Source organism: Taudactylus pleione, unplaced genomic scaffold (genome assembly GCF_031769625.1).
Source record: "Taudactylus pleione unplaced genomic scaffold, aTauple2 ptg000372l, whole genome shotgun sequence".
NCBI lineage: Eukaryota > Metazoa > Chordata > Amphibia > Anura > Myobatrachidae > Taudactylus > Taudactylus pleione.
The window spans coordinates 17,814,670-17,840,909 of record NW_028284773.1 but is presented as its reverse complement, the minus strand read 5'-3'; the positions used below and the strand labels follow the sequence as shown (position 1 = coordinate 17,840,909).

The following is a 26,240-nucleotide window of genomic DNA, read 5'->3' as shown; positions in this document are numbered from 1 at the left end:
CTATTCAAGAATATCCTTAATAACTTGTGGTAGGTCCACCGGCAGTTTACCAGGACATGTTTCTAGTGGTGAATCTTCATTAAGAAAATCAATCTTATCATGTATATGTTTTCTATGAGGTTCTGGAACATGAGGTGGGCGATAGACGGTTGGAGATGGCGCAATTTGTGAATCATCAGCACTGTAGTAAATTTGAACTCTTCCCTTTGATTTTTTGACTAATGATTTCTTATCATGGTCCTCTTCAGATGATGAGCCATGTCCTTCAAGTGCAGTATGGTTGTGATGATCATAATGTTTGTGATCGTGTGAATGGTCAGGGTGGTGGGTCTGGTTTACGTCATGATGATGATGGTGGTGAGAATGACGATGGTGTGGATGATGATGATGATGATGGCCATGTTTATGATGGTGCGGACGGCAGTGGTGATGTCTATGACGTCTCCGCTCTGAACCAGGCCCAAATGGATGATGATCTGGTCCTGCCTCACCAGTTCCTTTGGCATCAGGCTTTTCCTTTCCTTGTTCTGACTTTGAGCTTTCTTTTCCATGATCGCAATGTTTATGTTCATGATGATCATCCTTAAAAGTAACAACCATATTAATTAAATTTTTATTAAAAACAGATCTACAAATATCCACTTGTCGAAAATGATTTAATTTGGTTAATGAATTACTGAATGGAAACATGTTAATTAATGAAGGAAATTGTGGAGGGGATATTAATACATTATTTCTGCTGTTATAGATAGACGGGATGTGATTAGGATTCCGACAAGAGCGGGATGCCATCTGCTGGAAACCCAACATCGGAATCCTGATCACTGAGACAACACCGGCGCAGAAATCCCAGCACGACTCGGGATGCCGACGTTGGGATCCCAGCAGATGGCATCCCAATTATAAGGACACCGGGAAAAGGTAAGCATCAACTGGGGGGGCCCTTAGGTTTAGGCACCCCAGGGGGGTTAGCATTTGGCTGTGGGAGTGGGAAGGTTAGCATTAGGCTCCAGGCAGCAGGGGGTTAGGTTCAGGCACCACCGGGGGGGGGGAGTATAATTGGTTAGGCACTAAGGGTGGAGTTTTGGGGTTAGGCACTAAGGGGGGAGGATTAGGTTTAGGCACTTCCTGAGAGAGTTAGGGTGCGGGGTATGGAGGGTTAGTATAAGGGTGCAGGAAAGAAAGGTTAGGGAGTAAATAGGACAGGGGAACATTACTTACCATTCCCCTGTCGGGATTTTAACCATTGGGATGCCGCTGTCAGTGTACTGACACCCGGCATCCTGTCCATCTGTATTACATACCGATTCCAGATAGACAACTCGAGTGTTTTGGTATTTGGTATCTGACATTTTAAGGAGTTGTATGTGTGTTACTGCAGGAAACAGTGTAGCAGTTGCTGTTAAAGGTAATTGGGAGCCAAAGAGGTGTGAGTGCTGGCAATGGAAGAATTTTCAGGTTCCTTGAGCTGCAGCATATTAAGGACTAGGGCACCAAGTGACCTATCAGCACAAACTACTGGACCTGCTACACAACTGCTGCATTGCTGAACAGGCTCTGACAACAATGCATAGGCATCTACAATCCCATCACACAATACAGTATTGTACTGAAGGAACCAAGGAAGAATGGACGGGAGAAAGTTAGCGAACTACCCCTACAGTGGACAATGGTGAGTGAGCTGAAGGGGGAGTAACGATTAGGAATATTAATTGTGGCTGGAAGGAAGGATTTTGAGGGTTGAAAATTATTTGCAGTGAGTGTGTAATGAAGTTTTGAAGCTTCCTCACTGGGCGGTAGGTATCAAAATGTCAAGGATAAATTTGAGGTGGATGTTGAGAATTGTGGGAATAGTAAAACAATGCTACAATCCACTATAATATACCTATTGGAACAAAATAAACTTAGAACATGTTTCTATTTAATAGAAGAACTACAGTACAGATGGTAAACCTTTATTTAAGATAAAAAGGTTGAAGCAGTATTTGTTGCATAAGCCACACTTACACATCACGCTCCCTCATTGTATTGAGTGGACAGTGACTATGGCAGGACAGGACACATTTTTTCCACTTTCTGTGTTGCTTCTATGTTTATGTTTCAATTACACTTGTTTCTTCTTTGTATAATACTGATTTGTGGTTTTTATTCAGCTTATTTTTAATAGCTTGCATGTACTTTCCAGTACTATGAATTGCATTTATGAAGTAGCTTGGAAAAACATAGAATAAATTAAGTACTTATTCAAGTATTATGAAGACCTTTGTATTGAGCAGTTGGATGACGTGTAAAAATTCATGATTTTTCCTGTACAAATAGTTCCCTGCTTTATAGTCGGAATAAAATATTCAATGAATAACCTACATTCAGAAATTGCAATATCAGCTTTAACTAGGAGGTTGTACTTCAGATTTACTTATTTTCTTATATTGAGTCACTGTAAATTATATTAGGTTGCAGTGAGAATCACAATATACTCTGCTAGACAGATGCTGCTGATAATAAAGAATTTAAAAAAGCAACTGAATTTTAAATAAATTAACTGACAGCATCTGTGATCAAACTGGAGGTAGCTGTCAGTCACCTGTAGAAAAAATACACACACAAGACTTAATAACAGCAACTGATTGACAGTTACCTCCAGTGAAATAGAGTCGTATTGTCTTCATCCTTTGTGCTTGATCTCTCATAGCCCAAATGGAGATAAACAACAAAATATTTCCATAACAAACAGCCGACAGCTCACTATGCTAAAACATTAAATCTAGATTTAACTGGGACTTCCATTCTATGAAAGCCAGTCAATTATCCCACACTGACCACTTCTGATTGGCTGTCAGTGAATAATCATTTAAATTAATTGGTGGGTCTTTTTCTATGGAGGATTTTGTCCCCTAATTTGAACAAATATAGACTAAGTATAGAGAAAATAAGATATTATATGTAATAATGTTGTGAATGAGCATTTTAATTTCCATTTGAACTATGACTTTGAAAAATCAAAAATTAATATCTAGTAAAAAGTAGTGGATGAGAGTTTTGAGGAGTTGTATTCATTTAAAAATATTACATTTTATTCATTTAAAATATTACATTTTACTGTAAATGAAAGAACTAAGCCTTTCATTTTAAATTTTACATTACTTACTTTCTCCATTTGTAATAATTCACTTAATTCAGACCTAAACCAGAATCCTTACTTCTATTTGTTAATAGTTTTTGTTTGTAGATGAAATGTAAGTAGATGAAAGGTTTATTACCCTTGGCTCGTAGATTTCACAGGAGACAACTAGGTTTTCCACCTTATCTGGTGAAGATGAGTCTGAGTATGCGTTTCCATTGCAGAAACCAACATGCTGTGGGTGAGAAGAAATACACAGTGGGAAGAGAAGTAAGAGCGGGTTTTACAAAACTTTATCTATGTATTTGCTTTTTACACACAAAGGATGATTCAGAAATGGTAGCAAATATGGTTGTAAAATTAGTGCACATAATAATTGCATATTGCCGCACATAATGCTGAGCTGTAAATATCTTGTTCTCATCGGCAGGATATGCACCTAGTTTACTATAATTCATCATCGTGTATATGTGCATGAGCCATATTTGCATGCGTTCACTTACTAGGTATGTATAGTGCAGAAACACGCAAATTACGCAATGACAACTAGCGTAGTGCATACTCTGTGCCACAATGTCTGCTGCATGGTATAGTATTCATAAAAAAATGTTTATCATCCGTGGTATGTAATACCATCATCTTTTGTGGGAATGTAATTTAAAATTTTATATCTAGTTCTAGGAGAAGAAACAAGTAAAGCCATTTGAAGTTATCCAGAGTCTGGTAAAGATTTTTGCTACTTTTTTTTCTTTTTAATTTACCTCAGCTTGTGAGTTGACTCTGCAAAATCAGATTACGGAGTAATATAGTCCAGTTTATGCAAAACATTTTACTTACTCTTTCATTGTCTTTTAGATCATTGCAGTTTTCTAAGTTAACATCAGTCTGTGTTTTCGAACAGTCTGTTTCTTTAATAGTGAAATCGAAGAAGTAAGATGGTCCAAATACCCACTGAAAAAATAAAAGTCACAACGTTATGTTATGTCATTTGCTGATTACTTTTTAAATTCTTCAAATTCAAAGAAATGTGATATTTAGTCATTGCAAATTAGTTTTTTTCATATAAAGTATTTAATAATTTGTCAATAATAATGGAAATAAATAAGCATTAATATATGCACTACAGTGGAAAAAATAGTTATTTAGCTGAGGAGTTATTAATATTATAGTAGAAGTTGAAGGAAAAAATAAATACAAAAATAACTAATACAAAAATTATATTTCACTCTCCAAAGGCAACTAAAGGCATACCTGTATAAGGAAAACGATATTTAAACATTTCCCTACAAATAAGATAGGCAAACAATATACTGTATATGAATTGCAACACAGGAAAGGAAAGATGCATGATGCTATGTGATACATTGTTCCATATTTCTGCTATTTGTTACATGGTATCATTAATTTTATTACTTTATATTTTTATTAGGCACAGTTCTGTTATTTTACCATCAGTATTGCATATTATCTTTGTAAAATAAAATGTATGCATTTTATATAGTGTTTACCTTTCTGCTTAAAGCACTGTTTATATATTGTTTTCTTTATATACCTAATTTTGAGAATAATTTCAGAGTTTAGTACCATTATCTCAGATGACAGAGCGAAAAGGAAAAACGAGAGACATAGCACTATTTCTCCCTCTCCCTACCATGTACTACCTATCCAATTTATATGCTATATTATTTTTTACAAATTGTTATATCATTATTTTAGTTCCCTTATGTTTGTTTCTAAATAAAATATTGTGGTTAGGCTAAAATCTAGGTAAAAATTTAATCTCTTCAAAATTCGTCCCAAAAACTAGTCTGTTCTAATGATTTGATTATCTATTGACAGCACAGTCATCTCCTCTAGCCTGCAAGTGCGCTGTCTTGGAGTTATCCTTCCTCCCTCTTCTTCAAACCACACTTTCAGCATCTCTCACAGTCCTGCCATTTCCATCTCAGAAATATCTCCAGAATTAGACTCTCTCTCACACTGGAGGCAGCTAAGACCCTCATCCACTCATTGGCCATCTCTAGACTAGACTACTGTAACCTCATCCTATCTGGCCTCCCTGCCTCCAATCTCTCTCCACTCAAATCTGTCCTCAATGCTCCTGCCGACTCATCTTCCTCTCCAGACATATTCCAATTGCCTGCCCTCTTTTACAAGCCCTACTATGTTTATGTACTCTGTAAGGCACTGTGGACTCCTTGTGGTGCCATATAAATAAGGGATAATAATAACAATATTAATAATAATAATACATCCTGCTTGAAAATTATATGGATATCAAAAGTCACCTCTAGTTTCTGTTACCTCTATAAAAGCACGTAGTCAACAGTGTTGTACTTTTATATTGTCACTAAACCCCTTAATTACTTCTAATATCTATATAATTTAATAAAGGTAGTACATTACCTTATATAATATATACAGTTTTTGTAATCTACAGTATAATAATGATATAACAGGTTACACTGCACTTAGGAAAACCAGTACATATATGTGACTTTTTATTTATAAGCAAGCAGCAAGGATCCGCCGGGTTACAGTTATCTGACAAGGGCATATGCTTACCTGTAGTCTGACTCTTTCTATATGGTCCACTTTAAAATGATTGGTCTGATTGCTTTCTTTATTGAATTTTTCAACCAAGCGATCAGCCTTTGCTTTAACGTCAGGTGTGATATCACCTATCAGTGTAGGGCAGTCTGGACACAGCCTGTTAATTATGCTGGAAGGAACTGATAACAAAACAGGCAGTCAGATGTGTACAATTGTCTTAACCTGTGACCACTGCATAACAGTAGTTGCCACAGTCCCTATGCCACCCCACATTCGCCTAACCAGCCACCATCCACACAAATATACGCTCTTCCCCCTATTGCTGTACCTGTAGTCAGGGTGCAGTTGTACTTCAACAGTTTCAGTATTCTCCATGGCTTGGCTATTAAAATAATGGCTCTGCAGTTACCAAATCCCTGTAACATAAATAGTATTGTTTTATTAAAAACAAAAGAATTGCTTTGAGTGGGGAACTAAACACACACCACTTTAAAAAAAATGTAAAATCAGATATTTCTCAGCACTGCTGCTCAATATATAAATACAGATTCCCCTGCAGCCGTCTTTAAGAGGTACCCAAAAAAAAACCCGTTATGCAACACACAGAAAATTTACAAGAAAGATGCAGCGCTGATGAAATCAGAAAATAAAAAGTTTTAATCCAAACTAAACACATATATATAATATCACAATATTGAAAAATTACCGGCCGGTATCCATATTTAAAATAACAAACATATAAAACTTGATTAGTATAAATACCTAAATAAACATTCACAAAGTTACTGCCAGGCAAAAAAAAATGTTTCACTTACTCTAGAAAAATATTTGGCACAGTTCCATCTTTACATCAAACAATATTCAATAGTGATAAAAATAGATAGAATGTTTATCTTCAGGCTGCTGTTCTCATCCGGAGACACACAGCTTTTGACAGATAATTATCCACATAGAAAATCTAGATCTTCTGATGAAGACGCTGATTAACTATAAAGGCGGAGAAATGCATTAAGTGTATACATTACTGGCATCTGGTTTTCCCTGCTGTCACCATATCATATGGACATTCTGTATGGATATTTATCTGTCCAAAGCTGTATGTCTCTGCATGAACGTAAACAGCATATATTGCTGCAGTTCAGGGATCCAACTAAACATGTCAGCCGGTCATTGGTAATAAATAATACAGTCAGGTGCATAAATATTGGGACATTGACAGAATTTCCATATTTTGGCCTCTATTCACCACCACAATGGCTTTGAAATGGAACAAACAAGATATGCTTTAACTGCAGACTTTCAGATTTAATTTGAGGGTAATTACATCCAAATCAGGTGAACGGTGTAGGAATTACAACGGTTTCTATATGTGCCTCCCACTTTTTAAGGGGCCAAATGTAATGGGACAAACTAAACAATCCTAAATCTAACTTTCACTTTTTAATACTTTGTTGCAAATCCTTTGCAGGCAATTACAGCCTGAAGTCTGGAACGCATAGACATCACCAGACGCTGGGTTTCATCCCTGGTGATGCTCTGCCAGGCCTCTACTGCAAATGTCTTCAGTTCCTGCTTGTTCTTGGGGCATTTTCCCTTCAGTTTTGTCTTCATCAAGTGAAATGCATGCTCAATCGGATTCAGGTCAGGGGATTGACTTGGCCATTGCATAACATTCCACTTTTTAGCCTTAAAAAACTCTTTGGTTGCTTTTGCAGTATGCTGCGGGTCATTGTCCATCTGCACTGTAAAGCGCCGTCCAATGAGTTGTGAAGCATTTGACTGAATATGAGCATATAATATTGCCCGAAAACTTCAGAATTCATTCTGCTGCTTTTGTCAGTAGTCACATCATCAATAAATACAAGGGAACCAGTTCCATTGGCAGCCATACATGCCCACGCCATGACACTACCACCACCATGCTTCACTGATGAGGTGGTATGTTTTGGATCATGAGCAGTTCCTTTCCTTCTCCATACTCTTCTCTTCCCATCACACTGGTACAAGTTGGTCTTTGTCTCATCTGTCCACAGGATGTTGTTCCAGAACTGTAATGGCTTTTTTAGATGTTGTTTGGCAAACTCTAATCTGGTCTTCCTGTTTTTGTGGCTCACCAATGGTTTACATCTTGTGGTGAACCCTCTATATTCACTCTTGTGAAGTCTTCTCTTGATTGTTGACTTTGACACATATACACCTACCTCCTGGAGAGTGTTCTTGATTTGGCCAACTGTTGTGAAGGGGTTTTTCTTCACCAGGGAAATAATTCTTCTGTCATCCACCACAGTTGTTTTCCGTGGTCTTCCAGGTCTTTTGGTGTTGCTGAGCTCTCCGGTGCGTTCTTTCTTTTTAAGAATGTTCCAAACAGTTGATTTGGCCACACCTAATGTTTTTGCTATCTCTCTGATGGGTTTGTTTTGATTTTTTCAGCCTAATGATGGCTTGCTTCACTGATAGTGACAGCTCTTTGGATCTCATATTGAGAGTCGACAGCAACTGATTCCAAATGCAAATGCCACACCTAGAATCAACTTCAGACCTTTTACCTGCTTAATTGATAATGAAATAACGAGGGAATAGCCCACACCTGTCCATGAAATAGCTTTTGATTTGATAGTCCCATTACTTTTGGCCCCTTAAAAAGTGGGAGGCACATATAGAAACCGTTGTAATTCCTACACCGTTCACCTGATTTAGATGTAATTACCCTCAAATTAAATCTGAAAGTCTGCAGTTAAAGCACATCTTGTTTGTTCCATTTCAAAGCCATTGTGGTGGTGAATAGAGGCCAAAATATGAAAATTCTGTCAATGTCCCAATATTTATGGACCTGACTGTATATCCACCTTTACTTCCTGGCCAGGAATGAAGACATTTAATCAGGTAACATTGGGGCCTATTCATCATACCTAAAATATCGACGGATGTAATTAGGTTTAGAACTCGCATGGAGTTCTACCTAATTACCGGAGGAATTCATCATTCCGTCTCCCTATAACTATCTATTCCGAAAAGCTGTCATTTTTGCGATGACAGCTTTTCGGGAAATAGTTTTCCCTGCCTGCTCTAACTTACCGCAGCTGGAATCTGTGCTGCGCATGCGCTGTTACAAACGTAAACCCAGCGAATGTGCAGCACTACTTACAGCTGTGGTAAGTTTGTGTTCGCCCCCCCAACCACCCCTCCCCCCTCCGCTCACCTCCCCCCGTCCCGCACTTACCTGCCTGCTGCAGCGCCTCCGACTCCGTCCTGCTGGTCTGTCATGTGGTCTCCCAGCAGCACACAGTGCAGTTTAGAAAAAAAAAAATTTTTCTAAACTTTATTGTGTTCTGCTGGTAGAACACAATGTCAGCATAACAGACGGAGCCAGAGGATGCATCAGAGCGCTGGAGGAAGACTCCGGGGGACCTGCACAGCTGGAAGCAGGTAAGTCTGTCCTGCTATTCACCAACTCACAGTGGCGAATAGTAACTCTATCAACTTCTGAAAATACATAATTTTCAGACTTTGATGAATACCATAATTTCCATATCCCCATACTAATGTATGGGGAGTGTGAAAATTAACGCAGGGGAGCTTAGCAAGGAGATATCAGTGATATCTCCTGTGCTAAGTGGCTTCATGAATACTAATATAACGTTATTTAAAGAAAATGTCCTTAAAAACGTTATTTTAGTGTTGATGAATAGGCCCCATTGTCTTCATCCTCTCTTCTACCCCCTTACATTTAGTTTTATTGGGAGATAGAGTTTTCTGTTACATTCAATTAACAGTATATTATACTAACCTGCTATGAGACTGTTTTTGCACCTAAGAACCAACGCTTTTTGTTACTAATCAAGACTGTTTCTTTGGCCACTGTTCAGTCTAGCAACAGGATTGCTATTAACAACAGGACGTTTTTCTTACCAACTAAAAATTGTTTACTAACACTAAATCTAAGGACTGGACTGTGAAATTATTTGCTGCTAAACTTATTCCTGATTATGTATCTTTATGATTGCTGAATATTGTTTGGTGTAAAGGTAGAATTGTGCTAAATACTACTCCAATATCACAGGATTCTAGAGTAAATAATTGCTGCTATACTTATTCCTGTTTATGTATCTTTATGATTGCTGAATATTGTTTGGTGTAAAGGTAGAATTGTGCTAAATACTACTCCAATATCACAGGATTCTAGAGTAATTAATTGCTGCTATACTTATTTCTGTCTATGTATTTTCATGACTATTGAATATTGTTTGATGTAAAGATAGAATTGTGCCAAATATTTTTCTAGAGTAATTGAAACATTTTTTATGCAGCAACTTTGGGAATGTTTATTTAGATTATTTAAAAAAATACCTGTTCACACACAGCCAATCACCCCACACATTACTTCCACACACACAGCCGATCACACCACATATTACTTCCACACACACAGCCGATCACACCACACATTCCACACACACAGCCGATCACACCACACATTACTTCCACACACACAGCCGATCACATCACACATTACTTCCACACACACGGCCGATCACACCACACATTCCACACACACAGCCGATCACACCACACATTACTTCCACACACACAGCCGATCACACCACACATTACTTCCACACACACAGCCGATCACACCACACATTACTTCCACACACACAGTCGATCACACCACACATTACTTCCACACACACAGCCGATCACATCACACATTACTTCCACACACACAGTCGATCACACCACACATTACTTCCACACACACAGTCGATCACACCACACATTACTTCCACACACACAGCCGATCACATCACACATTACTTCCACACACACAGCCGATCACATCACACATTACTTCCACACACACAGCCGATCACATCACACATTACTTCCACACACACAGTCGATCACACCACACATTACTTCCACACACACAGCCGATCACATCACACATTACTTCCACACACAGCCGATCACATCACACATTACTTCCACACACACAGCCGATCACACCACACATTACTTCCACACACACAGTCGATCACACCACACATTACTTCCACACACACAGCCAATCACATCACACATTACTTCCACACACAGCCGATCACATCACACATTACTTCCACACACACAGCCGATCACACCACACATTACTTCCACACACACAGTCGATCACACCACACATTACTTCCACACACACAGCCGATCACATCACACATTACTTCCATACACAGCCGATCACATCCCACATTACTTCCACAAACAGCCGATCACAGCCAAAGGGGTAGTGTGGAACCATGGCGCCCGGAGAAAGTGCATGTCATACCCCCCCCCCCTCTCCCTGTACTGGACTCTGCCAGTGGGGTATGGCCAGCCTGCGGGGGAATACTGAAGTGAAGAGAAAAACAGCAAACAGTGGCAGCATCATGCTGGACATTGGGGGAGTAGAATGCTTCATGATACGCTGACATTAAGGAGTAGCTGCTTTGGCACTGCTTTATTAATGTATAGCACCTAGGATCTGACTTTTATCTCCTTTGAATCATTATTATTAGTCAATAGAAGAGATTGTAGTATATATTCTGATTATTTAACTTAAATTGACAAAATATATGTGCAAGAGTGAAATGCCACAGGGTGCACGGCTTATTACTGTAATTACTGCCCCGAGTAGCTTTAACTGGAGTGGGGACACCTATGGTAAGCTCCTTTCTCAGCTATGCTCCTACTTTACAAATATACATTGCACCTATATTAATGTGAGAACTACTAACCATGTCATGTTCTGTCTACCACCATTATTATTATTTCAGGTCTCCTAATACTTTTTAAAAGACCTTTCAAATAACACTTTGTGGTCATGCCTGGGAACACCTCATTACTTTAAATAGCAAAGCAGTGACTTTGTTTAATCTAATACCTTGTAATTGAAGTTTAGGACTTTACCTCAGATGTGTCACTTTTAAGTCCATTAAAGCACAATGAATGAATGAGGAGAGAAGAAGAGAGGGGATCAAAGAGGAGATGGGAGAGGAAAGTGCCATCAGAGAGGGGAGGTGACAGAAGCCAATAAGAAAAGCCTAGGGGTGGTGACAGAAACCAATAAGAAAGGAGAGGGGCAGGGCAAAGAATTGATCAGAGAGGGGTGGTGACAGAAGCCAATAAGAAAGTAGTGGACAGGGGCAAAGAGCCAAACACAGGGTAGAGAGGGGAGGGAATTGAAGAGGTGAGAAGTGAATGTAATCAATCTGACAGGAAAGGGGAAGTGACAGAAGATGATCACAGAGGAGGGAATGCCGGAGGGGAGGCAATCTGGGCAGCTTGAGGGATCTTGAAATGTAGAAACGGATCTCAAAACCATAACTTATTTAGGATATAGAGCAAACAAACCGAGATAAAACTAACAGGCGGCCGTCATACTGAGTAGCGCCCATTAATTCCGGGACCCTGGATGGCGCCCTCTATCCATTTGGCACCCGGAGCTCATGCTCCACCGGAACCACCCTCGCTACTCCCCTGATCACACCACACATTACTTCTACACCCACACACAGCCGATCACACCACACATTACTTCCACACATTACTTCCACACACAATTGATCACACCAAACATTACTTCCACACACAGCCGATCACTGCACACATTATTTCTATACACAGCCGATCACACCACACATTACTTCCACACACACAGCCAATCACATCACACATTACTTCCGCACACAGCCGATCACACCACACATTATTTCCACACTCAGCCAATCGAACCACACATTACTTCTGCACACAGTCGAACACAACACACATTACTTCTACACACACAGCCGAACACAACACACATTACTTCCACGCACACAGCTGAACCCAACACATATTACTTCCACACTCACAGTCGATCACACCACACATTACTTCCACACACAGCCGATCACACCACACATCTCCATCAGCAAGATCGCAGCGAATATCGGACATCTAAGTAAAGCTGGGTACACACCTATACAATCATCGGGCCGCTCATCCAATATCGAGAGAATGGCCGTTGGATTGTATAGGTGTGTACGCTGTCTCAATGCAGGAGCGTTCTAACGTTCCAGCAACGGTCGGGATCGGGAGGCCGCATCTTAGGTACTTTTTAATATTTATCGACCTCCCGACCCATAGAAGCCCGTACACACTGTGCTATGTCTGCACAGTGTGTACGCGGCTGACAGGAGGTCACACTGGGAACAGACTGCACGGCTGATTGGGACAGCTTTACCCAATCAGCCTGCAATCGAAAAAGTGTGTACCCAGCTTTACCCATAGGTCACTCAGAATGTCCACCACAAGTAAGGTGCCGAGGCCAGTGAATCTTCATCAGAAGATCCAGATACTGGCTCTGGCATGCCCCAAAACATTGCCGGCATTTCTCCATTTTAGATGCTCCTCCCAATTTCTGCCCTAAATGGCCGCAGTCTGTCGGTCAGGCTGTGGCTTCCCCACACTGCAACCGGATCCGTCGCAGTATCGCGGCACATGCACACTGAACATTGGTCAATAACGACAGAATAGCCTCTTGCATTCGGATCTGAATCAGGCCCTTAGTCTGTTTGATCATCCTCCTCTATACACCATTTGCCAGATCTACTACTCCCAAACAGTCTCACTTCCCCAGCCAAGAACCCTGAGAATGACCTTAGCAGTTCTGCCACCCCCTCCCCCATGGGTTACACAAGTAGTCTTCCTTGGCAAAGGATTGTGCTGTGTGCATGGCTTAAGGAGTGTGACTGCATGGACCACCACTACGCACAAAGCTTTGGATGGTTTTATGCTTACTTACCTTGCAGTGCCGGTGTGATGTCCACTTGTGAAGTAATGTGAGCAGTATGGCGGACTTCGGCAAATTTTTACTTATTGGTTTGCACATGCCCAGAATAGAGTAGCACAGAAATAATTACTGGGTATGTGCAGGCATACTATCCTGCACATGCATGATATACTTTTCAATGGTATCTAGAATGCAGCCTTACGTTAGAGTATTACACTAGCAATGTGAGCTTTCCTGATGGGGCCAGTGTTGTGCTTCACATTGCAAGAGGTTATTAGTTTTGCGAATTGCAGCTGTAACCTGTTTAGTTCTGCTGTGTAAACCTGTGGTACATACCGAGAGTTTGTGCTGCATGTACGTAAATATACCCTTATGGGTCTATTCAATATCAATTGCAATGCTGAAATATTGCTCTGGTGCTGTCCTGAGAACCCTAACATCCATACTTTCACTGATAATACTAGCAGCATAAGTTTACACTGCTGGGTTCCTGCCTGGCAGAGTTATTACGCATGTACGACCGGTCACTCGTGCAATGCAAGGGCGGCGGAGGAGGATCAGAATGTCTGCATCCCCAAATAGTGTAAGTGCAGTGCATGTGACCTGTGCTATACGCAGGAGATATCCATGACAATTCCTATGTTGCAGCAACAGTGAATGGGTCCACATAACACCGAGTATGTACTACACTGACAGTATAAAACCTTCATATATAGACAACACAGCAGCCTCAAAGAGAAGTGGCTAGCTTACTAAAAGAAAAGACAATGAAAAAGATTATGGGGTTTAGTTACTAAGCAGTGTTAGGACACAGAGTGAAAAGTGATTAGGTGCCAGCCAATCAGCTCCCAAGTGTCATTTTTCATATACAGCCTGTGAGATGACAGTTGGGAGCTGATTGGCTGGCACCTTATCACTTTTCACTCTGTCTCCTAACACTGCTTAGTAAATAGAGCCCTATGTGAGGCACTGGTGTTGCTATAAATCAAACAACTTTTAAACATTAAGGGGCATATGTATCAAAGCTTGATGTTAGATAAAATTGTGAGATATATATCATCAACCAATCAGCTTCTAATTTACATTTTGCCAGCTGTGTTTAAGAAATGATAGTTTGGAGCTGATTGGTTGGTGATATATATTTCAGAATTTATCTCACATCAATTAGGGGCACATCAATTAGGGGCAGATATGTATCACATTGATACATATGCCCCTAAGAGTATTATAATTTACTATTAAAACATACATATTAGTACATTAAATACATATAAAATTTTAGATAATAAAGCAGAGTTAAAAAGAAAACAACAGGATACACAAAATTGTTTGTAAATAAGTAAAATCTAGTGATGTCACACTAGGATATATTGGTTCCTTTGGAATTTATCTGTTTTTCATGCTGCTGATCAAGAACTGCTGCTGTCTCCACATGTCTAACAGACCTGCTCACTTTGATGATTAGTCCCCTATATCTGAGATCCTTCCACCAATTGTTACCCAAATATTATCTGACTTAACCGCTGCTTGTACAGCTGTGTACAGAAGTGGACACTTATTTTCATTGAATTCATGAATTCAGAGACCACATTTGGCAGACAAGCCACCAGTCAGACACTAATACCCCTTTTCCACAAAAATCCCGGGTCTGTCCCGGGATTTGTAACACGGTTCCAAGACAGGTCAGACCCGAGATTTACCCCATGTCCACTGCGGCGCCAACCCGGGATATTCCCAGGTTGGCGCCAGTGCAGTGCCAGCATTTGGAGATGATGTCATCACCAAATGCCGGAAACTCCAGCTCTCCCCTGAACGCCAGGCCGGCGACCTGGGAAGGGAATCCATCCGGGGTGTCCTTTCAGGAGGCTGTGATGTCACAGCTGTCACCGGGGAGACTGGCAGGGAGAGATTACAGCCTCCCCGTATGAAGATGATGGGGTAAAAACTGGAACAGTCCGGACCATACGAGGAGGCTGTAATCTCTCCCTCCCCGGTGACAGCTGTCACACAGACAGCTTCTGAATACCACCCAATCACCATGCTGGTAATGGGTCTCGGGTCGGAAGACCCGGGTAACCCGTTTACACTGAGCTTGACCAGGATTTTACCTGCTGAAAACCCTGCTCCATACCCGGGAACAAATCCCGGGTCAATTGACCCAGGATTTTTACCTAGGAGCCCTTTTCACTGAGCCACTATCCGGGTTTACACTGCAGTAATCTGGGAATTTTGGCCAGTGGAAAGGGGGTATTAGTGAATGTTACAGTCTATATGCTCTGTCTGAATAATTATAATATACAATATCACTTAGTTGTTTCTATTTTAATACTTGCCTGTATATGGAAAGGGATATCACTATTGCACTCTTTCCACTTCTTCCCACTCAATACAGAGCATTCTGTTTCAATAACATCAAAGTTTATGTAGTAGATGCTGCCTCCGAGTACTTTCAATGACTGCAATAAATAAAAAAGCAAAATGAACAATGGAGGTAATAGTATCACTGATAGAATAGCTAGAAGAGAACATGAGAGTACGCCAGGATCTTTGTGAGTTGACTACAAACATATTCACAGGGGCAAATGCAGGATAAACTACTTACTTTTAGAACCCTCCAAGCAAGGGATTTGAACACCAACCTCCCTACTGTATACCACATATTCATATACTTAACTTGTGAGCTATCAGTAATAGCGTGGTTTGTGTTCACCTTATTAATTTACTGTATATCCCCTTGAAAACAGACAATTCAGAACATGTCATACATGGTACTCAAACTCTCAACCTCATACACCACAGTCAGATGCCTAACACATGGAGTTATTTTCTCCTGTGTAGAAAACATGGCAATTCTAACTACATGAAGGTAGTTGAAATGGTCAGTTTAAAACCATTTCAGCTAAGCATAGCTACAGTATGCAGTGTGCGGCCACAATTCCAAATCCAATCCCTGTTAGCCACACGTTAGTTCTGTCTAGCTGCACTGGTTTTATACTGACAATTACAACTAGCTCCATATAGTTAGAACTACCGGGCTTCCTATGCAGGAACAAAAAGCTCCCTGTGTTAGGTGTCTGACTGCTCCTGATGTGTGCCTCGCAGAGATGGCCCCAGGTCTCTTTGGCAGCAGAAAGCACACATCAGGAGCAGGGATACTTACCGGAAAGATCATTTAGCGGGACGCTGCTGAGAACTTTGCCATCCAGGAACTACAGAAGCGAACAGGCTAAAGAAAGTACCTTCCATGACCACCTCACAGTTATAACTTAAGGAGTAATGCTGGCCACACACATAGCGATATTTTACTCGATCTGGCAGATTCTGACGCGTTCGATTGACAGATCATGTAAAATATGGCCAAATCCTGAGTAAATCGTGAGTCCCCACTCACGATCACGATGCGATGCGCGTCCCCGCTGTTCGCACATCGCATCTTCAGATCTGCTGTGCAGTAGGGCAGATCTGACAATCTAGGACCCGATGCACTGTGAAAGTCTGGATGCAGGAGAGATCGTTTGAAGATTGGACACCAAATTGTGTGCAGATCGTGTGGAGATCGTGTGCAGAGCTGCCGGGGAGAGCTTCAAGGGAAATCGTACACAAATCGTACACATCGGCTGATCGTTTGCAGATCACCATGTGTGTGGCCACCTTAACTGTCCAGCACCACTGTTATCAATGCATAATACGCAGGAATTTATGCCAAGAATCCGCCGCATTATAACACCGACCGACCTGAAAGCCTGAGACAGTTACACATGTTTTTAGTTAACCCTTCAGGTAGGTGCGGGACAACTAACTGCTGTATTTAACAGAGTTTGTGGTAATATACACGGCTCAGCCGATGATTACTGCATATAAATGACTGTATATGTATCTTTTTGCTTAGCCACACAAATTGTCATTTGGATGCCCAATGTATTTGCCAATGTTTATTTCCTGATACGATGTTTAAATCTCGAGCATAACAGCTTTATTGTTTGCATCATATTGTACAGTTAAAAGTGTTTCTGTGTTTTAATACAAATATAAATAATTAAATAAGCATTTTACAAATATACCTTGCCAAGGCAGCTATTTTCAACTAAGCATATGGAAAAATAGTGAGCAGGGAATTAATTGAATATATTATCCCAGCGCCATTTTCTCTATATATCTTCACTCATATCTCATGTATGGCTGCAGGAGTCAATCAACTGAGCCTGCCTGCCCCGTCTCCAATACAACAGTAGAACATTGTCCATCATAGAGATTGGTTGGCTTTTTCTGTTAATTGATTGCTACTTTAAATCATCAGCCAGCCTCGCTGGGGTCTCGATGATGCCTGCAAGCCACAGGCTATTACATTCCTCCCCCCCTGCACAGCACCTTGTCACACATGCTCCCCCTGCACAGCACCTTGTCACGCATACCCCCCCTGCACAGCACCTTGTCACACATACCCCCCCCTGCACAGCACCTTGTCACACATACCCCCCCTCCACATCACCTTGTCACACATACCCCCCTGCACAGCACCTTGTCACACATGCCCCCCCTGCACAGCACCTTGTCACACATGCCCCCCCTGCACAGCACCTTGTCACACATGCCCACCCTGCACAGCACCTTGTCACACATACCCCTCCTGCACAGCACCTTGTCACACATACCCCCCCTCCACATCACCTTGTCACACATACCCCCCTGCACAGCACCTTGTCACACATGCCCCCCCCTGCACAGCACCTTGTCACACATGCCCCCCCTGCACAGCACCTTGTCACACATACCCCCCCCTGCACAGCACCTTGTCACACATACCCCCCCTCCACATCACCTTGTCACACATACCCCCCTGCACAGCACCTTGTCACACATGCCCCCCCTGCACAGCACCTTGTCACACATGCCCCCCCTGCACAGCACCTTGTCACACATGCCCCCCCCTGCACAGCACCTTGTCACACATGCCCACCCTGCACAGCACCTTGTCACACATGCCCCCACAATTCCCCAACCTGTACGGCAGTGTGTCACTCAATTCACTCCCTGCACAGCAGGGTACCACACAATTCACACTATTCCCCCCCTGTACAGCAGTGTGTCACTCAATTCACTCCCTGCACAGCAGCATTTCACACAATTCCCCAAGCTGTACAGCAGTGTGTCACACAATTCCCCAACCTGTACAGCAGTGTGTCACACAATTCCCCAACCTGTACAGCAGTGTGTCACACAATTCACACTATTCCCCAAGCTGTACAGCGTGTCACACAATTCCCCAACCTGTACAGCAGTGTGTCACACAATTCCCCAACCTGTACAGCAGTGTCACACAATTCACACTATTCCCCAAGCTGTACAGCAGTGTCACACAATTCCCCAACCTGTACAGCAGTGTGTCACACTATTCCCCAAGCTGTACAGCAGTGTGTCACACAATTCCCCAAGCTGTACAGCAGTGTGTCACACAATTCCCCAACCTGTACAGCAGTGTGTCACACAATTCCCCAACCTGTACAGCAGTGTGTCACACAATTCCCCAACCTGTACAGCAGTGTGTCACACAATTCACTCCCTGCACAGCAGTGTGTCACACAATTCCCCCCTGCACAGCAGCATTTCACACAATTCCCCAAGCTGTACAGCAGTGTGTCACACAATTCCCCAACCTGTACAGCAGTGTGTCACACAATTCACACTATTCCCCAAGCTGTACAGCGTGTCACACAATTCCCCAACCTGTACAGCAGTGTGTCACACAATTCCCCAACCTGTACAGCAGTGTCACACAATTCACACTATTCCCCAAGCTGTACAGCAGTGTCACACAATTCCCCAACCTGTACAGCAGTGTGTCACACAATTCCCCAACCTGTACAGCAGTGTCACACAATTCACACTATTCCCCAAGCTGTACAGCAGTGTCACACAATTCCCCAACCTGTACAGCAGTGTCACACTATTCCCCAAGCTGTACAGCAGTGTGTCACACAATTCCCCAAGCTGTACAGCAGTGTGTCATACAATTCCCCAACCTGTACAGCAGTGTGTCACACAATTCCCCAACCTGTACAGCAGTGTGTCACACAATTCCCCAACCTGTACAGCAGTGTGTCACACAATTCACTCCCTGCACAGCAGTGTGTCACACAATTCCCCCCTGCACAGCAGCATTTCACACAATTCCCCAAGCTGTACAGCAGTGTGTCACACAATTCCCCAACCTGTACAGCAGTGTGTCACACAATTCACTCCCTGCACAGCAGTGTGTCACACAATTCCCCTTTGCACAGCAGCATTTCACACAATTTCCCAAGCTGTACAGCAGTGTGTCACACAATTCCCCAACCTGTACAGCAGTGTGTCACACAATTGACTCCCTGCACAGCAGCGTGTCACACAATACACACTATTCCCCCCCTGTACAGCAGTGTGTCACACAATTCACTCCCTGCACAGCAGCGTGTCACACAATTCACACTATTCCCCCCCTGTACAGCAGTGTGTCACACAATTCACTCCCTGCACAGCAGCGTGTCACACAATTCACACTATTCCCCCCCTGTACAGCAGTGTGTCACACAATTCACTCCCTGCACAGCAGCGCGTCACACAATTCCCCCCTGCACAGCAGCGTGTTACACAATTCCCCAAGCTGTACAGCAGCATGTCACACAATTCCCCAAGCTGTACAGCAGCGTGTCACACAATACCCCCCCTGTACAGCAGTGTGTCACACAATTCACTCCCTGCACAGCAGCGTGTCACACAATTCACACTATTCCCCCCCTGTACAGCAGTGTGTCACACAATTCACTCCCTGCACAGCAGCGTGTCACACAATTCACACTATTCCCCCCCTGTACAGCAGTGTGTCACACAATTCCCCAACCTGTACAGCAGCGCGTCACACAATTCCCCAACCTGTACAGCAGTGTGTCACACAATTCACTCCCTGCACAGCAGTGTGTCACACAATTCCCCCCTGCACAGCAGCATTTCACACAATTCCCCAAGCTGTACAGCAGTGTGTCACACAATTCCCCAACCTGTACAGCAGTGTGTCACACAATTCACACTATTCCCCAAGCTGTAGAGCGTGTCACACAATTCCCCAACCTGTACAGCAGTGTGTCACACAATTCCCCAACCTGTACAGCAGTGTCACACAATTCACACTATTCCCCAAGCTGTACAGCAGTGTCACACAATTCCCCAACCTGTACAGCAGTGTGTCACACAATTCCCCAACCTGTACAGCAGTGTCACACAATTCACACTATTCCCCAAGCTGTACAGCAGTGTCACACAATTCCCCAACCTGTACAGCAGTGTGTCACACTATTCCCCAAGCTGTACAGCAGTGTGTCACACAATTCCCCAAGCTGTACAGCAGTGTGTCATACAATTCCCCAACCTGTACAGCAGTGTGTCACACAATTCCCAAACCTGTACAGCAGTGTGTCACACAATTCCCCAACCTGTACAGCAGTGTGTCACACAATTCACTCCCTGCACAGCAGTGTGTCACACAATTCCCCCCTGCACAGCAGCATTTCACACAATTCCCCAAGCTGTACAGCAGTGTGTCACACAATTCCCCAACCTGTACAGCAGTGTGTCACACAATTCACTCCCTGCACAGCAGTGTGTCACACAATTCCCCTTTGCACAGCAGCATTTCACACAATTTCCCAAGCTGTACAGCAGTGTGTCACACAATTCCCCAACCTGTACAGCAGTGTGTCACACAATTCACTCCCTGCACAGCAGCGTGTCACACAATTCACACTATTCCCCCCCTGTACAGCAGTGTGTCACACAATTCACTCCCTGCACAGCAGCGTGTCACACAATTCACACTATTCCCCCCCTGTACAGCAGTGTGTCACACAATTCACTCCCTGCACAGCAGCGTGTCACACAATTCACACTATTCCCCCCCTGTACAGCAGTGTGTCACACAATTCACTCCCTGCACAGCAGCGCGTCACACAATTCCCCCCTGCACAGCAGCGTGTTACACAATTCCCCAAGCTGTACAGCAGCATGTCACACAATTCCCCAAGCTGTACAGCAGCGTGTCACACAATACCCCCCCTGTACAGCAGTGTGTCACACAATTCACTCCCTGCACAGCAGCGTGTCACACAATTCACACTATTCCCCCCCTGTACAGGAGTGTGTCACACAATTCACTCCCTGCACAGCAGCGTGTCACACAATTCACACTATTCCCCCCCTGTACAGCAGTGTGTCACACAATTCCCCAACCTGTACAGCAGCGCGTCACACAATTCCCCCCTGCACAACAGCGTGTCACACAATTCCCCAAGCTGTACAGCAGCATGTCACACAATTCCCCAAGCTGTACAGCTGCGTGTCACACAATACACACAATTCCCCCCCTGTACAGCAGTGTGTCACACAATTCCCCAACCTGTACAGCAGCGCATCACACAATTCCCCCCTGCACAGCAGCGTGTCACACAATTCCCCAAGCTGTACAGCAGCGTGTCACACAATTCCCCAAGCTGTACAGCAGTGTGTCTGATAACTGCAATTCCCTGCCAGTAAATTTGCGCTTGTGTTTAGAAGACGCAGCAGTTTATTTAGAGCTGCAGTTACCAGACACTCTCCCTTCATGTCTGAGCTACAGATCCATCTGCGGCTGTAAATGCTCCCTTTCCCATCTCCCACAGATGTACCGTGTACTATAAGCTGTACTGTGGCAGGGGTAGCTGTATCTGCATTCTAGAGGTGTGCAATGCGTGGGGATTGGAGCAGAAATAGGAGGAGAGTGTTCGACTACTTCTGTAAACTGGTCAGTTGGGAGGAAAGTTTCCATCCACACTAAATACTTAGAATTCAGTTGGGTTAGTTAGACTAAACATGTTTGATTTAACCAACTTGTCCAAACAACTGTTTTTGGACATTTTGGGTGTTTGGGAGATATCTTTTGTCCCCATACATTACTCAATTACCGTTCCAAGCAGCCAACATCCAGGAGGTATTCTTCAGAAATGCTTTGTGAAACAGTATGGCCATATAATGGCCTACATAGCAACTGACCCAAAGGTGATCAATCCAAACAGCCATTAAATACATGCAATGAAAATATTTATATCACACCACTCTGGGACATGCCACTCACCACCTTCCTCACTAACTTAACCATATATTTTATTTGCCCACAAACAATTACATGCAATGCGCATGGCTGTTGTCAGTCAAATTTTTCTAGCATCTTTCATTTTTCCATACGAACGACAGGTCCAAAATAATACTATGCTCATGATGAAGGTGGTCGCACCACCGAAACGGCCGTCGGGCTCTTAACCTATCATACTGCATTTGGTCACCAGGCACTGTTGAGTATCCACTGCATCGCAGTTGTGACATGCAATTCTTTGTGGCTTCCCGATGTAATTTGGCTGTACTTTACAATACATGTTTTTTTTGTTGATTAACTGTCTGGTGTGCTGGCTTCAATGGTTGGGTCCCCCTTTTTTTCATGAAGGGGATCTGATCTCACTTTTGCACATGTGTTATTAAGTAGCTGAGGCACCCTCTGTTGTTCATTAAGTGAGTGCGGTTCTATCTTGGAGTTTTATATATATATATATATATATAAATATATATATATATGTATATAATAAATATATATATATATATATATATACTCATAATAGTTATTAATATATTTTGATAATAGTTCTCTAGCACCTTCACATCTCCTCTGCTATCTGTACATTATGAAGCAGTAAGTTTCAGTTTCAGCAGACATACAGTTATATTCAGTGAGTTCCTGCAAACCATAAAAGCAGCACTGGGATCTCTATCTATGTAATTGGGGTTAAAGGAACCTGTGTATTATAAGGTGGTTTATAAATAGCGAGGGAAGGGAACATAATTATGATTGGAGCACCCCTTAAGTGGGATGCAGTCATAATACTGACAGTTGGTATGCCGGCGCTTAGAATGCTGGTGCCGGAATTGAGACACCTCCTGGCGCTGGCATCCAGACCGTCGGCATCCCGATGGTAAATATTGGAGTTAGAGGGAGGTTTAGGGGTTAGGGTTAGGCACTAGGGGGAAGGGATAGGTTTAGGGTGCAGAGGGGAGGTTTGGTTTAGGCACTAAGGGGGAGGTTAGGCTTAGAGGTAGGGATAGGGGATGTGGAAGGGTAAGGCAGTGATGTGCGGTGAAGTGAGGCAGAGCCTTTCCTGTCATACTTAGGTATATTCCAGAGTTTTGACTATAAAAATTATAAGAAAAATGTAAAGAAAATATTATAGATATCCTCTTTGTATTATTCTAATCATTTTTATATTCAAATTCTGGAGTAAAAAGTGTATGGCAGGTGAGGCACTGCCTCCCCTGTGTACCTTTTCCACACATCACTGACCTAAACACACCAAATTTCCTGCACTATATACTGCTGCACCTTTGTATAATGCCCACAAGAACCCTCGGGTTCATATATATATATATATATATGTATATATTTGTAAATCTCTCTCTGATACTAGCCAGTGCCTCCCCAGGCATTTACCTCACCGTACGTCACTGGGGTAAGGATACTGACCGACAGGTGTTTTGTAAATCACCAAATGGGTGAAAAAACACAATTAGATACTGCCCTTTTTAAAAAAAAAAAAAAACAACAAAAAACAAATGTTACATCAGCTCCAGGTCTCCACAGATAACCAAAGTTCACATCAATTATATCAATTGTCATTGATAGATTTGTTCTGTCCTGTACCGCCTGGAAAATGGCGTTACTAATTAAACTTCATAGTGACTGGAACCACCGCTCTGCTGTTATCCATTGTGCAATTGATTTTTCAAGCTATAGTAAACTTTTTCTGTTAGCCTTTACATGAAAGAGCTGAAGCTGTTTAATGCTTGCACCTCTCTTCTCTTGTATTTAGTAAGGTCTTGTAATGTACAGAAACACACTCACTCACTGCAGAAAAAGGTGCATAACATGAATGGTTGTGAATCCTGCAAAAGTCCCTACAACCTAGGACAGGATCACTTGCTTATTCTCCTTTACGTTTAGGATAACAAAATGCAATGTTACATTTTTGCTGTTGCGTGACGTCATTGCCATAGGAATGTCACTCACCTCTTTCTGAAAAATTGATTTAACTCGGATTGGCTTTAGCACAAATCCTTCATCCCGGCGTTCATTTATCAGGTCTGCTGCCACGTCTGTCTGTACCTGGGTTTCATTGCAGTTTAGTGGGGTTATCTTGGGTGGTGGAGGGGGGCTGGTGGCAGAACACAGAGACACTAACAAACACAAGGCTAGTGCATAAACCGGCTCCATTTTCATGGATCAGTTCAAAGGATTTTTTTCTGACACTTTATTTCCAAAGGCACAATATTATATAGTCCTTAATTATGTACTCGTCTGTCTCTCCTTGACCTTATTATTGCAGAATTACAAATAAAAGGTAAATGATTAGAAGACTCCGTTTTGCCAAATACTGACTGTGTAGAGGACAGGTCATTGTCCTGAATGTACATGTTATTATCTGTGGCAAAGTGACTTCCTCAGTTGCAGTCATCCCATCCTTATCTAACAGTTAAGCAACTAGAGGATAAATCTAAATACTATATCAGGCAAAGGTGTGAGAAATAATTTTTATTAAAAAAAAAAAGGCATTGATGATCATATTAAAGGTTTAGTTTAAAAGTTTAGTCGACCATACATTTTGAAATGGGAAGTATAGTGATAATAGATAAAGTTACACCTACATACTTTTTTAATGATAGATTCTGCAAATTGACCAATTAGAAACTATTTAGATTGTTTGTGGATTAAAATATCTACACTATTTAGTAGGGATGTGCAGGCTCGGATAAGTTCGAGTTTGCACGTGGAGTTCGGATTTTTCCCTCCAAAAAAACGGAACTCAGAACGAGGCAAAACGTCATCTTACATGGACGAACATCATCATTCCTGGACAAAAGACCAGGAATGATGATGTTCGTCCATGTAAGATGACGTTTTGCCTCTTTCTGAGTTCCGTTTTTTTGGAGGGAAAAATCCGAACTCCACGTGCAAACTCGAACCTATCCGAGCCTGCACATCCCTACTATTTAGATAGATAGTCAAAAGATCGACACGAACTGGTAGACAGGCAATAGGTCGACAGGTTCAAAAGGTCGACACACAAAAATGTCGACATGGGTGAAGATCGGCAGGTGCAAAAGCTTGACATGCTCAAACGGTCGCCATTTGAATGGTCCACACATTTTTCTTGTTTTCTAACTCTAATCTTCACCATAACCCTCTATTTGGTGCCTAACCCTAACCCTCCCTCCTGGTGCTTAACCCTAACCCTCCGTTAAGGTCAACAGGTACAAGAGGTCGACATGAAGATTGACATGTATAAAAGATCAATATGATCACACGGTCAACACTGAAATGTTCAACACAAATGGTCAACACATAAATTAGGCACTTACCGGGGAGTTAGTGTTAGGCTCTAGAAGGGACGGTTAGGGCTAGGCAATTTCCCCAACGGTTAGGGCTAGGCACTAGAAGGGACAGTACATGTCAATATTCATGTCGACCTCTTGTACCTGTCAACCTTTTGTACATGTCGACTATTGCATGTCGACCATTTGGTGTCTACATAGACACTGTCGACCTTTTCATTGTTGATCTATTGACTGCCATATAGTTAGAGCTACCTGAACACACATTCTTTTCCCTGTTCTCATTCCCATATATAAGGATCAGGTTTTATACCCAAA

The 26,240-nt window shown here is 42.4% G+C and overlaps 1 protein-coding gene across 1 annotated transcript; it reads right to left on the bottom strand.

Moving 5' to 3' along the window:
* LOC148508324 (fetuin-B-like) lies at positions 1-24,810 on the bottom strand. The gene is made up of 7 exons (XM_088444709.1): positions 24,601-24,810; positions 15,818-15,940; positions 6,003-6,090; positions 5,687-5,853; positions 3,959-4,072; positions 3,261-3,356; positions 1-582 (listed from the first exon to the last, which is right to left on the bottom strand). The coding sequence occupies exons 1-7, from the start codon at positions 24,808-24,810 to the stop codon at positions 1-3; spliced, it is 1,380 nt and encodes a 459-aa protein (XP_088300835.1).
* Between the last annotated feature and the right edge of the window lie 1,430 nt (positions 24,811-26,240).

What these genes read in the sequence shown, in the direction of transcription:
- LOC148508324 (XM_088444709.1), bottom strand. Translation starts at nt 24,810, where the DNA reads ATGAAAATGGAGCCGGTTTATGCACTAGCCTTGTGTTTGTTAGTGTCT. An exon ending in CAACTGCACCCTGACTACAG is followed by an intron (nt 5,854 to 6,002) that starts GTACAGCAATAG and finishes TTTTGTTATCAG; the next exon opens with TTCCTTCCAGCATAATTAAC. An exon ending in GTGAAATCTACGAGCCAAGG is followed by an intron (nt 583 to 3,260) that starts GTAATAAACCTT and finishes GTTACTTTTAAG; the next exon opens with GATGATCATCATGAACATAA.